Source organism: Poromitra crassiceps, assembly GCF_964638095.1.
Source record: "Poromitra crassiceps genome assembly, chromosome: 9".
Classification (NCBI taxonomy): Eukaryota; Metazoa; Chordata; class Actinopteri; order Beryciformes; family Melamphaidae; genus Poromitra; species Poromitra crassiceps.
In genome coordinates, this window is record NC_139630.1 from 32865725 (window position 1) to 32879298 (window position 13574).

The following is a 13574-nucleotide window of genomic DNA, read 5'->3' on the forward strand; positions in this document are numbered from 1 at the left end:
TGCTTGCAAGACTGGAGTTTAATGAATTTATTTTATAATATTCGTTATAATAATAAGGGCTTAGAGTGTGTGTGTGCTACTCAATACTGCAGCTTGGTGTCAGTATAATCCTATAATATAACTATAAGGCTATTTATATGCTCTATCCCAACATTTATTATAGGATTATTATGGTTCTAGTATTTTCCATTACTGCTATGTTAATCGGGGGGTAGGGCTGACTTCATGTGCTTAATTGTACGGAAGCAGAAATAAAACAATCCAAGTCCACCTATTTCATTCAGACGATTAGGTTATTGAGCTCATTCTCTTTCAAATTAGCCTGTTAATCAGAAACATAATATTACAAAGCAGAACGGGAAATTGTCGCTGGGGGGCGCTGTAGCTGAAGAACAACAACATAACTCCAGCCGAGATTTATATGATGTCATATCAATAGCAGCATGTCGCTTGTGGCAGAGTGTGTGCTGGTGGAGCTGAAGCAGAAAGTTGGCGGCTGTATTGACGAAGCCGGGGAGAAACTGCAGCGCCTCAGCCAGGACATCTGGAGCTGTCCGGAGCTGGCTTACGAGGAGAGGGAGGCTCATGACCGCCTGGTAGCCTTCTTCTCCCGGGAGGAAGGCTGGAAGGTGGACGCTCACTTCACACTGGACACCGCGTTCCGCGCCACATGGGGACCGTGTGGAGGCGGCGGCAGCAGCACGGGGCAGCCCGCCGGCACAGGCGTGCTCTGCGTCGGCTTCCTGTGCGAGTACGACGCCCTGCCGGGGATAGGACACGCCTGTGGACACAACCTGATCGCTGAGACCGGAGCTGCTGCGGCTCTGGGGCTCAAGGCTCTGGTGGAGAGCACGGCAGACTTCCCTGTCCGGGTGCAGGTACTGTAGGACAGGTCTAACTGTCTATGCAGGCTCCGTAGGGGAGACAGGGATCCATTCGTCATATCACACTTTTTACATTCATGTCAAGCAAGCATGCATGTTAGATGTGGTGTTACTGGTGTATTAAACCCGAGTGTAGTTTAGTTGTTTTGGGCAGGCGAGAAAGGTCAAGATGCCTATTGCCATTTCAATGCAAATGAAACCAGATGCCTGAATTCAATGCAGGTGTTTATTTTTGTCTTTCCTGGAAGCAGACGGCAGTGGAGTTTAGGATTGAGAAGTAACTGTACCAAATAATTAATAATAATAATTGATTCGATTTAAATGGCGCCTGAGATAGGCTACGCAAAGGTCAACTCATTCACCACTGATATAGCACCCACGTGGGTGCTGCTGGTAGCCAGTTTGTGCCAGAAGGCTAACCAGCCATCAGCTATCACGGTGGAGAGTTGAGGACTGAATGTGCCAATTAAGTGAGGAAGGATGAGTTAGTAGGTGGCCATGATGGAAGTATGGCCTGTCTAAGAATTCAACTGAAAAAGAAAGAAAAGCTTGCACACTGCAGGGCTCCAAGTTAATCATCCATTTTTTTCTAGCACTGGTGGACTGGTTATGTTTCGGGCAGACTGCCCTTCATCAGACCCGATCAGTCTGCCCGAAAGCGAAACCAGTGCCACAATAAATGGACGATTAAAATATATCTATAGAAAAAAAGGAAAAAGACCATCACAGAATGTCCTTTTAGAGTTTAATGGTTATGTAGGCTACAAGCAGTGAACAACAAACGCGTTTCAGCAAACAGCCTTCATCAGCGATGTGCTGGCTGCACCTAAATTTAACTTTATTCTTGAGTGTGCTCGCTGCTGTTGTTTTTTGACATTATATGTCTAGAAACTAAAGCATGTGATGTTGTTGGGTAGTAGAAATAAACCTCACATCCACTTATTTATTTGTCAAATACAGGTTGTGTACTTTTAATTTCACCCATGTGACAATCGGCCCTGTTCTCCCCTTCTATTCGTCTCTCCTGAAGTCACATGACATTCACGACTTAATAATTGTCTCCACAGGTGACGGTGCTGGGGACCCCAGCCGAGGAGGCTGGTGGGGGTAAAATCGACATGATACGGGAGGGTGCGTTTGAGGGCCTGGATGTGGTGTTCATGGCCCACCCCTCTCAGGAGGACGCCCCCTACCTGCCCTGTGTGGCTGAACATGAGTACGGTTGATCTGAGTTCACACATCTTGTATATGAGAAGGTTTCATTTCCAGTGCTTGTTGTGTTCTTGCAATTGCACAAGATCCTTTACTGGAGGCCAGGTCATGTGATGCAGGGCATGTGATACAGTACAGCAGCACAATGCGTCAGCTATTTATGGTAACTAACCGCTCAGTTACTGCGTATGTCATGAGTTTGGTGCCGCCTCAGTCCCAGAATAGATCAGATGGAAGCGGCTCTGACTGAGTGACAACACTCTAACTTTCCAAAAATACAGCCTTGTTTATTGGCAGTCTACAAACAATCCCAACCTCTATAGGTCAATAAAAATGCACTTTTGAAATAAGAAATTGTTGTACCATTTTGAACTCATATTTTATTTATAAAGTACCCCATCTTCCCTACAGATAGCCTCTCTCGATTGTCAGCATAGACCAAAATAATATTTGACTCTGGGATTTGATTTAGTTTGCAGTGTCACTATAAAAAAAAACAATGAACACTGCATTTCATATGCAGCTTCTTCAGGTTCACTCTACACTACAGGGAATCCACCTCCTTGTCTGCAATGAATAATGAGTATGGCTTATTTTGGCTCACTCAGGCTTAGATTAAATGTCATTTCTGCAGTAAATGCTGTGCTTGGAAAAGCTTTGGTCTGTTCCAGCTCGAGGCAGCAGCAATGACACACTTCTTCCTCCTGTTTATTGCAGTTAATTGCAGTTATGAGTCTGATGCTCCTTTTACTTCCAGAGCATACCAGAGTGATGTGTGACTGACTGGTTTCTCTCATCAGAGCATACCAGAGTGATGTGTGACTGACTGGTTTCTCTCATCAGAGCATACCAGAGTGATGTGTGACTGACTGGTTTTACTTCCAGAGCATACCAGAGTGATGTGTGTAGGGCTGGGTTCAAAAAATCGATTCTCCGATTTTTAATCGATTTTCATTTTAATCCTCGATTATCGATTCATATGTCCAGAGATCGATTATTATTTTTATTAAAAAAAAAATTTTTTTTTTTTTTTTTTTATAAACAGGCTAAAATATTATGCTGTGTGTGGTAGTTGAAACATAGTTTCAAGTTGACGTTTAATTATGTTTGTAGTTGAAACAAAAACATAAATACTGTAGGCTACATGAATGGAAATGTTTGATCATTATTAATATCTACTTTTAGAAATTATATAGGCTGAAATCAAATCACTGTGCATAATTGTGAAAGTGTCTTTATTGACAGATGAAAAGGCTGTTATTTACCCTTTGTCACCACCTGGTGAGTAAATATATGTGTAACTAAAACCATTAAAATTGACAACAGGTCTGCAACTTTTTTTCCCCATGTATCTACTTGGCTGGTTGGAAACCCCTGTGTTACATAACTGGACAGTCATGTAATTCAGGGTACAGCTCAAAAACCACGTTTTGGTATCACTAACCAAATCAATATTGAAAATCGATCGAATCGGAATCGAATCGAATCGAATCGAATCGAAATTAATCGATTCGCAACCTTGTGAATCGGAATCGAATCGATTCTTGAAATTTGAACCAATACCCAGCTCTAGATGTGTGACTGACTGGTTTCTCTCATCATTCCCAGTGTCACTATAAAGTACCACGGCAAGGCCTCTCATGCCTCCGCTTACCCCTGGGAGGGAGTGAATGCGCTGGATGCAGCGGTGCTTTGCTACAACAACCTGTCTGTCCTCAGACAGCAGATCAAGCCAGACTGGAGGATCCACGGTGAGCAACAGCACGTCAACAGCTGCTACACCTACAGTAACACTGATCTGTTATTCTGAGGAGCTAGAGTAGCCTGATGTCTTTTGGGTGACAAAAACACTAAACAAGATTTGGTAAAGAAGCGGACGCCATCATTATAAAACCAATGGAAGGTTGCAACTCGGTTGCTTGGTAACGACCAGGTGACTGACAACACACTCGCAATGCATTTAGGTACTTTCACCGTTTTAGTGAGCGGACTTGTCCACTACATATTACAGTACACCAGGGCCGCCGCACCCTATACGCAGAGTACGCAGAGTCAGACTGCGTAGGGCATCATGTGCTCTTAAGGGCCTGCAAAGGTGCCCGCAGTCAGGCCACTCACTGAACAGCAGGCCAGGCGCCGCCTACTGGTTTACTAGTGGTTTTATTACTTTATTCAGGGTTAAAGTGGGTGCATCTCATTGTAAAATTGGACTCGGCCCAAATTGGGCTTCAAACGGCCCAAATTGGGCTTCAACCGGCCCAAATCTGGCTTCAAACGACCCAAATCTGGCTTCAAACGGCCCAAATCTGGCTTCAAACGGCCCAAATCTGGCTTCAAGCGGCCCAAATTCGGCTTCAAACGCCCCAAATTTTTCACCACAAAACAATTACGCTTAGGGCACCCAAATGGGCAGCAGCGGCCCTGCAGTACAGTGTGGGAAATATGTAGTGCCCTCAAAATCATTTCACAATATCATTTTGCGATTCGGACACTAATAAAAAATGGCTGACATGCCTATTATTAAAGTGCAGATAGAGATTCATTCCAGTCACAGTGAGGGTGTTTGATCCTGTGGTCTTGTGCAGGTGTGATAAAGCATGGTGGACTGAAGCCAAACATCATCCCTGCCTACACTGAGCTGGAGTACTACCTGCGGACCCCCACGCGCTCCGAGCTCCCCCTCATCAAGGCAAAGGCTGAGAGGTGTTTTAGAGCAGCTGCCATGGCAACTGGCTGTGAGGTAAGACAAGTCACAGAAGCACCATGAGGGCAGGGGAATAGGGACATGCTTGTGATGTTTAAATTGGCAATAAGTAATTATGATCTTTGTCGACCTCTATTGGCAACCAGTAGGAATTGCAGCAACATTGACTAACCCGATAGAAAGTAAAAGCATAGATCCAGTAGAAATGTCTACTGAAGAAGTTATATCACCATGCAAAATATGTAATAATAATATTGCTTTATTTACTTTTTAATTTTTCTTCTTGCCCCTTTAAATGATACGTTTATTTTATTTTATTTTTAATCAAAAGACAGGTCAGTCTAAAACAGTCTCCTCCTCAGGTTGAAGTGGAGTTTGCGAGGAATACATTTGACAACATCTTGCGAATCGCCAGCCTGGAGGAGCTGTACGAGAAAAACGGCCAAACTCTGGGGATGGAGTTCACCACAGATGAAGACGTTCTCACTAACGGCTCCGGTGAGAGAACGTCCTCTCCGTAGTTTGTAAAACAGCAACCTTCTTATGGACATAAGAGAGCAGATGCAGGAGATGTTCATCTCTGCTCATGAGCTATCTAATGTGGACAAACTGAGGAGTGACACTGGGGGAGTTGAATGCTTGTTACACACACATTTACACAGTCCCTCCCTGCCCAGCATCATTTGACCAGGCACGGAATTATCACAAAATGATGTTATTATGAGATATAAAAATCATATTAAAACAGCTTTGGAAACTGTTTTGAAGTGATATCAGAAAGATATTTAGATCCCAAGTTCACAAAATGATGTAGGTACAGTAACAGCTTTGGACGACTACAGACGTCTCAACTTTCAGTTTGGCGCTATATTTACGCAAGTTTTATGGTTGGTGTAGGCTGGGTGTTGTTTACTTTATTTATTAGTTCTAGATCCACATACGTGACAAAGTTGGGTCACCCTCTTCTATAAGGTAAAGGTAAAGTCCCACTGATTGTCACACACCTGAGTGTGCGAAATTTGTTCTCCGCATTTGACCCATCCCCTGGGGGAGCGGTGAGCAGCAGCAGTGCCGTGCTCAGGAATCATATGATGATCTAACCCCCCAATTCCAACCCTTAGATACTGAGTGCCAAGCAGGGAGGCAAATGGGTCCCATTTTTATAGTCTTTTGTATGACTCGACCGGGGATCGAACTCACGACCTCCCAGTCTCAGGGCGGACTCTCAAACCACAAGGCCACTGAGCTGGTAGCCACATGTCCCCAGCTGCCCTCCTCTGTCTCCCTCTACTGTCCTACGACCACCCACTCTGCTTTGAAATAAGAATTAAATGAAGCAGCACTTGGCTTCTAGCACCACACCTGTTTAACCAGATGAAACCAGCAGCTCTACAGCTGAGTAATATATCAGTGAATTAAGATACTCATGTTGTCTCTGATATCCACAGGCTCCACAGACTTTGGCAACGTGTCTTTCGTAGTTCCTGGGATCCATCCGTACTTCTACATTGGCTCTGATGCTCTGAACCACACAGAAGAATACACTGTTGCTTCGGGTAAGACCCCCCCCCCACACACACACACACACACGCACACATACACCTCCCCCACATTAAAAAAAATAATATATATATATATATATATATATTAATAATAATAGCCTAATAACAATTATTATTAATAACACTAATAACTATTATTATTATTATCATTATACTAATAATAAAATAAAATCCAAAATAAGTCAATAAAATGCTAATGCTTTTTACAAAAGGTGGAACCCGAGTTTGTTTGATTACATATTATATAATTTATCAATACTAAACTAGTTGCCTATGGGAAGCCCTTACTGAATTTATTATAATGCAACATTTTCATTGGATTCCCCAGAAATATGCATGAATGTGTTATGATTGTTGTGATTATTATTAGTAGTATTAGCGTCATTCTGAGTTTCAGTGCAGAGTTTTCATGTCCCAGGGTCTAAATGTTCTTCTGAATCTTTTACACTTGACCAAGAATACAATTCTGGGGAATGTCTTGACAATGTTCAAATTTAAAGACATTGAAATTTGGCACTAAATGACGCTTTCTATCCAAAACTGTCGCTATCAGGCTGATAGCAGTATTTTGATTGGTGCATGTGTGTCTGACTCCCTGCAGGTGATGAGAAGGCCCAGTTCTACACCCTGCGGGCAGCGAAGGCTCTGGCCATGACGGCCCTGGATGTGCTGCTGTGTCCAGAGCTGCTGCACAGGGTGAGGGAGGAGTTCACTGAGGCCAGACTGAAGGAGGACAGCATGCTGAAGACTGGAACTTCTAAAAACATTGAAAAAGACAGACAGGTGGAAACTGCAAACTAGCCTCCAAAACAATCGGTGTAGTCAAATGAGAAATACTTTCCTGTATTTGAGCAATGAAATGTTTACCAAAGGTATGCTAGTTGATTTATCCATGATGTGATGATTTGGCACTATACACTATACTTTTTTAATTTGTCTGTTTTGTGGTGGCAGACAGCTGCTTTTGACTTTATTATAATTATACACTTTAAAAAAATATTCATTTTGTTGACATGTTTGAAATTTATCTTTCACTTACAGGTGTAACATGTTAAAGAATACACTCCCATGCTGCAATATTTTATGAAGACTTTGCTATCTGGATTGAATATGATATTGAAATATTGCTTAACTGTGTGTTGTCTGCCTGTTTATCAGCCATGATGAGGTTGATTGAATAATTTGCTCATGACTTTTTATGGACACTAACACTGTCAGGATCAAAGTTTCCTCGTTGTCACACTTTAATCTCAGAATCTCAAATTCAGTAAACCGTTACATAGCCTACAGTTAGGTTATTGTTTTATTGTTTTATTTGCACATGCAGAGAGGAAGAACAGCAGATAATACAACAAGTAACTTAATACAAAATTGTGCAGGTGAGGGGCTTATAGTATCTCACCTTATTTAAAAGAAAATCTAAATAAAACACTATAATAAATGAAAAACAGACAATCAAACAATGAGTTAAACAATTTTCAAAAAAAGAAACAAACAGCCAAATTCCTGAAAACATAAGTTATATAGCCTATAGTTAGGTTATTGTCACAGTGAAATAAAAAAAAGTATGTTTTCACTTGTTAGTTAATATTTTATATGATTGCCTCCACCTCCACCTATTTGTCAATAAATGTCCCCCAAAATACAAACTTTGTCAACATCCATAAAGGTTAACTTTTAGGTGCACTTTTTGTCCCACTGCACTGGCTGTGATTTTTTCCTTTTGGTGAATCAGATTTGTGACAGCTCAGATCAGGTGTGTGGGTCAAGTTATCTGTTATAAGTTACTGCAGGAAAGCATGAAGTTCTTCTGGAAGTTCTTCAGCATAACTTTACCGGTCAGTTACAGTACAACACGCTCACATTTAAACATTCCATCCCTGCATAATGTCCTGTTTCAACCAGAAAATGAAATCATTGCGTTGAAATTGAACTTCCTTTCACATACTGTATTTAGTATTTGAAAAAATGTTATTAGCAATGACAGTACAGGTTGGACATTTGTGACAACCTCTTGGCAAAGTAGGTTGTCATTATGACTGGTTGCTTTCAACTCTTTTGACATGATGAATAAGCAGAATAAAATAGCATAACTAAAGGCTCATTTGAACATTAGATGGAGGAAACATGCAATCAATCCGCGCGCACACACACACACACTTGCATATTACAATAGATTTACTCATTTAGGCATATTCAAAATCAAGAATGGGTCAATCAAAAAATGGCTGATAGCTCTTTGAAAACATTAAAATTAAACCTTAAAAAAACACTTTAAAATATCTTTGCTTTGCAAAACTGCAGTGGACATAAAGACATGAATGGCCACTGACCTCAAATGACAATATTTTGACATTCTTTTTTTTAGATGGCACAGAGCAAGAAGATATAATCAGTGTGACAACCACCAACACATGTCACAATCAGCACGGTCTCCCATTGTATCCTAAGGTGACATTACATTGATGAGTTAATAATTGTCTCCACAGGTGATGGTGCTGGGGACCCCAGCTGAGGAGGATGTGGACATAGTTTGCAGGCAGGCAGGGGGGGATTGCCCCCTCGAGTGGCTGAAATATGTCACTACATTGAGTCTAACCTCTTAAACTCGTGGCTGACATTACTGTGTTTAGGAGGCTGTCACGGGCTCATTTTTAAAGCTAGAGTGAATACTCTAAAGAGCATGTGTGTTTCAGCTAACATCCGGTGGATGAGTTGTAGGTATTGTTCTTTGCTCTATATGAATTGTTTACTTAGATTGTATTACTTAAGCTATTGACCATGTCTCATCTATTACTTATCTTATATTCTTTATCACAAATTGCTTTCTTTACATTAAGTCATTGTTCATTTCTTAGCAACAATCGGTTACAATTTGTTATCTTTTATTAGTCAATTAGCATTAATTGTAATAGAATTGGCACTGGTACTTGTCTTCTATCATGATTGATTGAGCATTAATGTGTTGTTGTAAGTGGGTAGATTACCATAAGCCTATGGCTTCTCACCTATCCTTTTCGGTTGTTTTTTGTTAAACACTCGAAATAAAATCATTCATTCATTCATTCATAATAAGATCTAAGGCAGGGGTTTCCAAAGTCTGAGAATGTGGGCCTCCCCCCAGACACATCTTGGAAAAAGGTGCCCCTCCCCCTGCTCAATTCCATATGGGATCATGCTTATATTATTTGACCCCATAAGACACTCAACAATTGAGCCAAGATAGCCTGATGTTGCTGTTTGACATACTTCAGACTACATCAAATACATAAAAAAGTTCTGTCTGAAGGCATTTCTTTCTTTCTGACTCTGGGAAAATGGGAAAAACAGTCAAATTTATTTAACCAAATCACACACATTTAGGCTATTCTATGTGATCTCATTTTGATCATGTCATATTTTTTCACTTCGATTCACTGAGCCTCCCCTGAAACTGTTTGGAGGCCCCCTGGGGAGGGAAGGCCCGCCTCCCACTTTGAAGAGCCCTGATCTAAGGCATCCGTTTGTATCAACCATGTCATGCTATCTTATTGGGAAGGGGCCTAAATAGCGCTCCAAAATTAGGCTAAATTTTGCAGAGAAAAACTGGGATGGCCATTTTCAAAGGGGTCTCTTGACCTCTCACCTCAACATATCTGAATGAGAATGGGTTATATGGGTAACCACGAGTCTCCCCTATATATTATTTTTTACCTATTTGAATATTTCTGGCAAATTCTGAAATGCAGGGTGGCAGAGGCAGAGTATGGTGGGCTGACCCTACCATCCTGCATTTCAGAAATTCGCATATGTGGTCGCAGCTATTGTGAATTCGTGCTTGTTTTCTTTGAATTAACACTGTCGCTGAAACATGTCCTTTGATGTACTGACCTGACCCAGTGGTAATTAAAATGATTTTTTTGAGTGCTAGAAAGTAACTAGCGATGACAACTGATATTATACGGTATTTAACTTTTTTCATCTGACTAATTTATTTGACTAATCTCATATTTAGTCATCTAAACAAATGTAATGATGTGACATGGAGCTGCTGTGGGGTGTTACTTCCTTGGCTTGTTGACGGTGGCGTAGAGGCCGCTGGGATCAAAGTCTCCAGCAGAGGAAGAGGAGGGTTTCACAGCAGCATCGGTCATGTCTTCATCACCATCATTAACCTGCTAAACAACAACAAACAACAACAACACACCAATGACCAAACATGTCATGAGACAGCAGCATAGGTCACACACCATCATTATTGGGAACCTGTAACACGGCACAACACATAAATAAAGAAAAAAGACAACACAAAAACAATTTTCCGGCATGTGACCATGACTTCAGGCAGCAATTACTGAACCACCAAATTCAGTTAAGTTGAATTCAGTGAAACAAATAAACGCCGGGGCTATTAATTGAAGTTTTATAGAAAGTGATTTGTCCATTAAACAGTTAACATATTGACACAGTGTAGCTGGGAGTGATGACAGCAACTTCTAATGTTACAACCTCTTCAAATAGCCTATGTTTTTTATTCCTGAAAATTGTTTTTTCCAACCAACAGTGATCCAACAGAACAGACAGCTCACCTGCGCCTTCTCCTTGTTGTTGATGGAGGGGTTGATGGTGGAGTAGGTAGGATCGTCATCGTCATCATCTGTCTGACCAGTCTGACCAGTGAATGCAACACAATAGCTGGTCAGGGCACACAGGTTTTGTAATGCTTTCACTGATTTTACCATCCTATTCTATTCTATTCCTTAACCTTTATTAGTATACCTCGGACTGTTTGAAGCAAAGTACCAATGGCACAAGGTAGCACTCACAAAACTTCAGGACAAAGGAGCTCTCAATTTCACCAATTTATTTGGCCATGTCACAAATAATGCCAACGTTTCGGCCTCTCGGCCTTCTTCAGGGCATGGCTTCAGGGCATTTTCCTCCATGCCCTGAAGAAGGCCGAGAGGCCGAAACGTTGGCATTATTTGTGACATGGCCAAATAAATTGGTGAAATTGAGAGCTCCTTTGTCCTGAAGTTTTGTGAGTGCTACCTTGTGCCATTGGTACTTTGCTTCAAACTTGATGTTGGTTTAGCACCACCAAAAACCACCGGGAAGGCGCATCCTTTCAAGATCCAAACCTCGGACTGTTTGTTTGTTGTCTGTCAGCAGGATTCCTCAAAAACGTACAAATGGATTTCCATGAGATTTAGTTGACAGATCACCCTTTGACTGAGGAACAACTGATTCCGTTTTGGTGGTGATCCAGATCTGGGATTTCTGCCATTAGATGATTATACATTTTTAGCCATAATAACTAATAACTTAACAAAGAGACAGACTTAGGGGATGCTTGCAGAGTCAGGAAATCAATTAAACTTCAAATATAAGTGATAGGAACTATGTGTTTGAGGTATAACATCAAGTTGGAGAATTGTTCAGCACTGACAGAGGGTTGTAGTCTAGTTTATTAAGGACTGGTTGGCTGAGCATGTATGCACTTTTACAGCCACATCCTGCTTCACACTTCACGCACCACTTCCTCACCGTCTATTCTATTCTAGTTTAGTCTTGTCCTTACTTATCCCTTTTTTAAATCACATAAGGAAATCAGATTTGTGTCAGTCATATGTAGAGGATCGTGTGTGTGAGTGTGATCTGACCTGGTCCTGGCTGGTCTCTGGTCCAGACTGCTTCACTGCAGGATTGGAAGCGCTCACTGAGGTCAGAGCCTGGACACATACAGCCCAGTTAGAACTTTCCATTCCAGTAAAGACCAGTTATAACAGAATACAGCCCAGATGAACCATCCTACTTTTTTAACACAATTTAATTTGGATAAAGATCAATAAAGTTTCATCTTATCTCATGCTCTGCACAGTTATGTTAATAGACGGTTATCACACAGCTGTTTTGCTGCAGCTGTGTAAAGTCCTGACTGTATAAACATTGTATCCTTCAGTTTTAAACTCACAGTGTCGTCTTTCACTGCTGTTTGGTTCCCTGAAAAAAAGCAAAAGTGAGAGGAGAGTTTATCTTCTGCAGACACAGTCTGGCTTCATCAATGTGACCACATTTTACACAAGAAATGCTCTCACCTCTAGCTCTCTTCCAGCACACCACGAGGGCGAGGCCAACAACTAGTATTATCAGTGCAGCTAAAACCACTAAGATGATCCACCATTGGAATCCTTCCCCACCTAGAAGAAGTTAAAACATTTTGTCAGCAGCTTTAAGTGACCTATGCAACTAAAATAGATTCAAAATTCTGTCAGTCAAAGAGGAGAGAGTTTGCGTGTTTCACAAATATTGGCATTTGTGCTCGTGATGAGTCAAATGAGTGAAATAAATAAATAATATTTTGCATGGTTACTTTGACACTATCAAGTCTAAAAGATAGTTTTTGTTGATGCAGATATTTTAAACCGTTCTTTATCATATTCTCAGAGCGTTCTCACGAGAGAGAGAGAGAGAGAGACACACACAAACACAGTGGCAATGTGTAATGCAAGATGGAAAGTTCACTACCTTGTGTTTCGTTTTCGTTTGAACCTGGACAAATAAAATGACAACAAAGTCCAACAAAATAGTGTCAGTCAAGAGCTCATATTTATCATATCCAGTAAATAAGTAAGAAATAATAAAATGTTTTGCATTGTTACTTTGAAACCTTCAAGTAAAAAAGATAGTTTTTGTTATTTTCTATATCAAGATGCTGATATTTTAAACAGTTCTTTATCATATTCTCAGAGCTTTCTCACCTGAGGACAGAGAGGTGAAGCCAAACATCTGCACTGTTCCACCATCAGTCACTTCACACTGGAATCTCTCTTTGGTACGATCAGAAGTCAGAAAGGACACAGTGATGCTGCAGGTAGACCCTGATGTCTGAATGTCATCGATGTCTCTACCCAACTTCACACCGTCATACAGCCACCTCAGTGTCTCTGTACACCGTCCATAATGCACCACAGAGCAGGTCAACGTCAGTTTACCGGTGTCCTCCTGTTCAGTCACTGTGAAGAAGGAGATATTGTGAGAGGATGACAATAACCGGAAAATTAAATTATTATTCTTTTATGTTTTAGCATATTGGTGAAAGAAGGTATAGTTTGAGCTGAATAGGTTATACTGTATAATGTTAATACTCACTGTTTACAAGAGACAGATAAACTCGAGCATCTGGACGTGCTGGCAGGCGGCAGGTGTAGCGACCAACATCCTCATCTGTGA

General features: G+C 41.2%; 1 protein-coding gene across 1 annotated transcript; it reads left to right on the forward strand.

Moving 5' to 3' along the window:
- Positions 1-443: 443 nt before the first annotated feature.
- Positions 444-7366, forward strand: LOC310782268 (xaa-Arg dipeptidase-like; the record flags this gene model as incomplete). Its single annotated transcript, XM_083642945.1, has 7 exons — positions 444-878; positions 1952-2100; positions 3705-3847; positions 4682-4836; positions 5163-5298; positions 6249-6356; positions 6964-7366. The coding sequence occupies 7 exons, from the start codon at positions 444-446 to the stop codon at positions 7161-7163; spliced, it is 1326 nt and encodes a 441-aa protein (XP_083499071.1). The 3' UTR covers positions 7164-7366.
- Positions 7367-13574: the final 6208 nt, after the last annotated feature.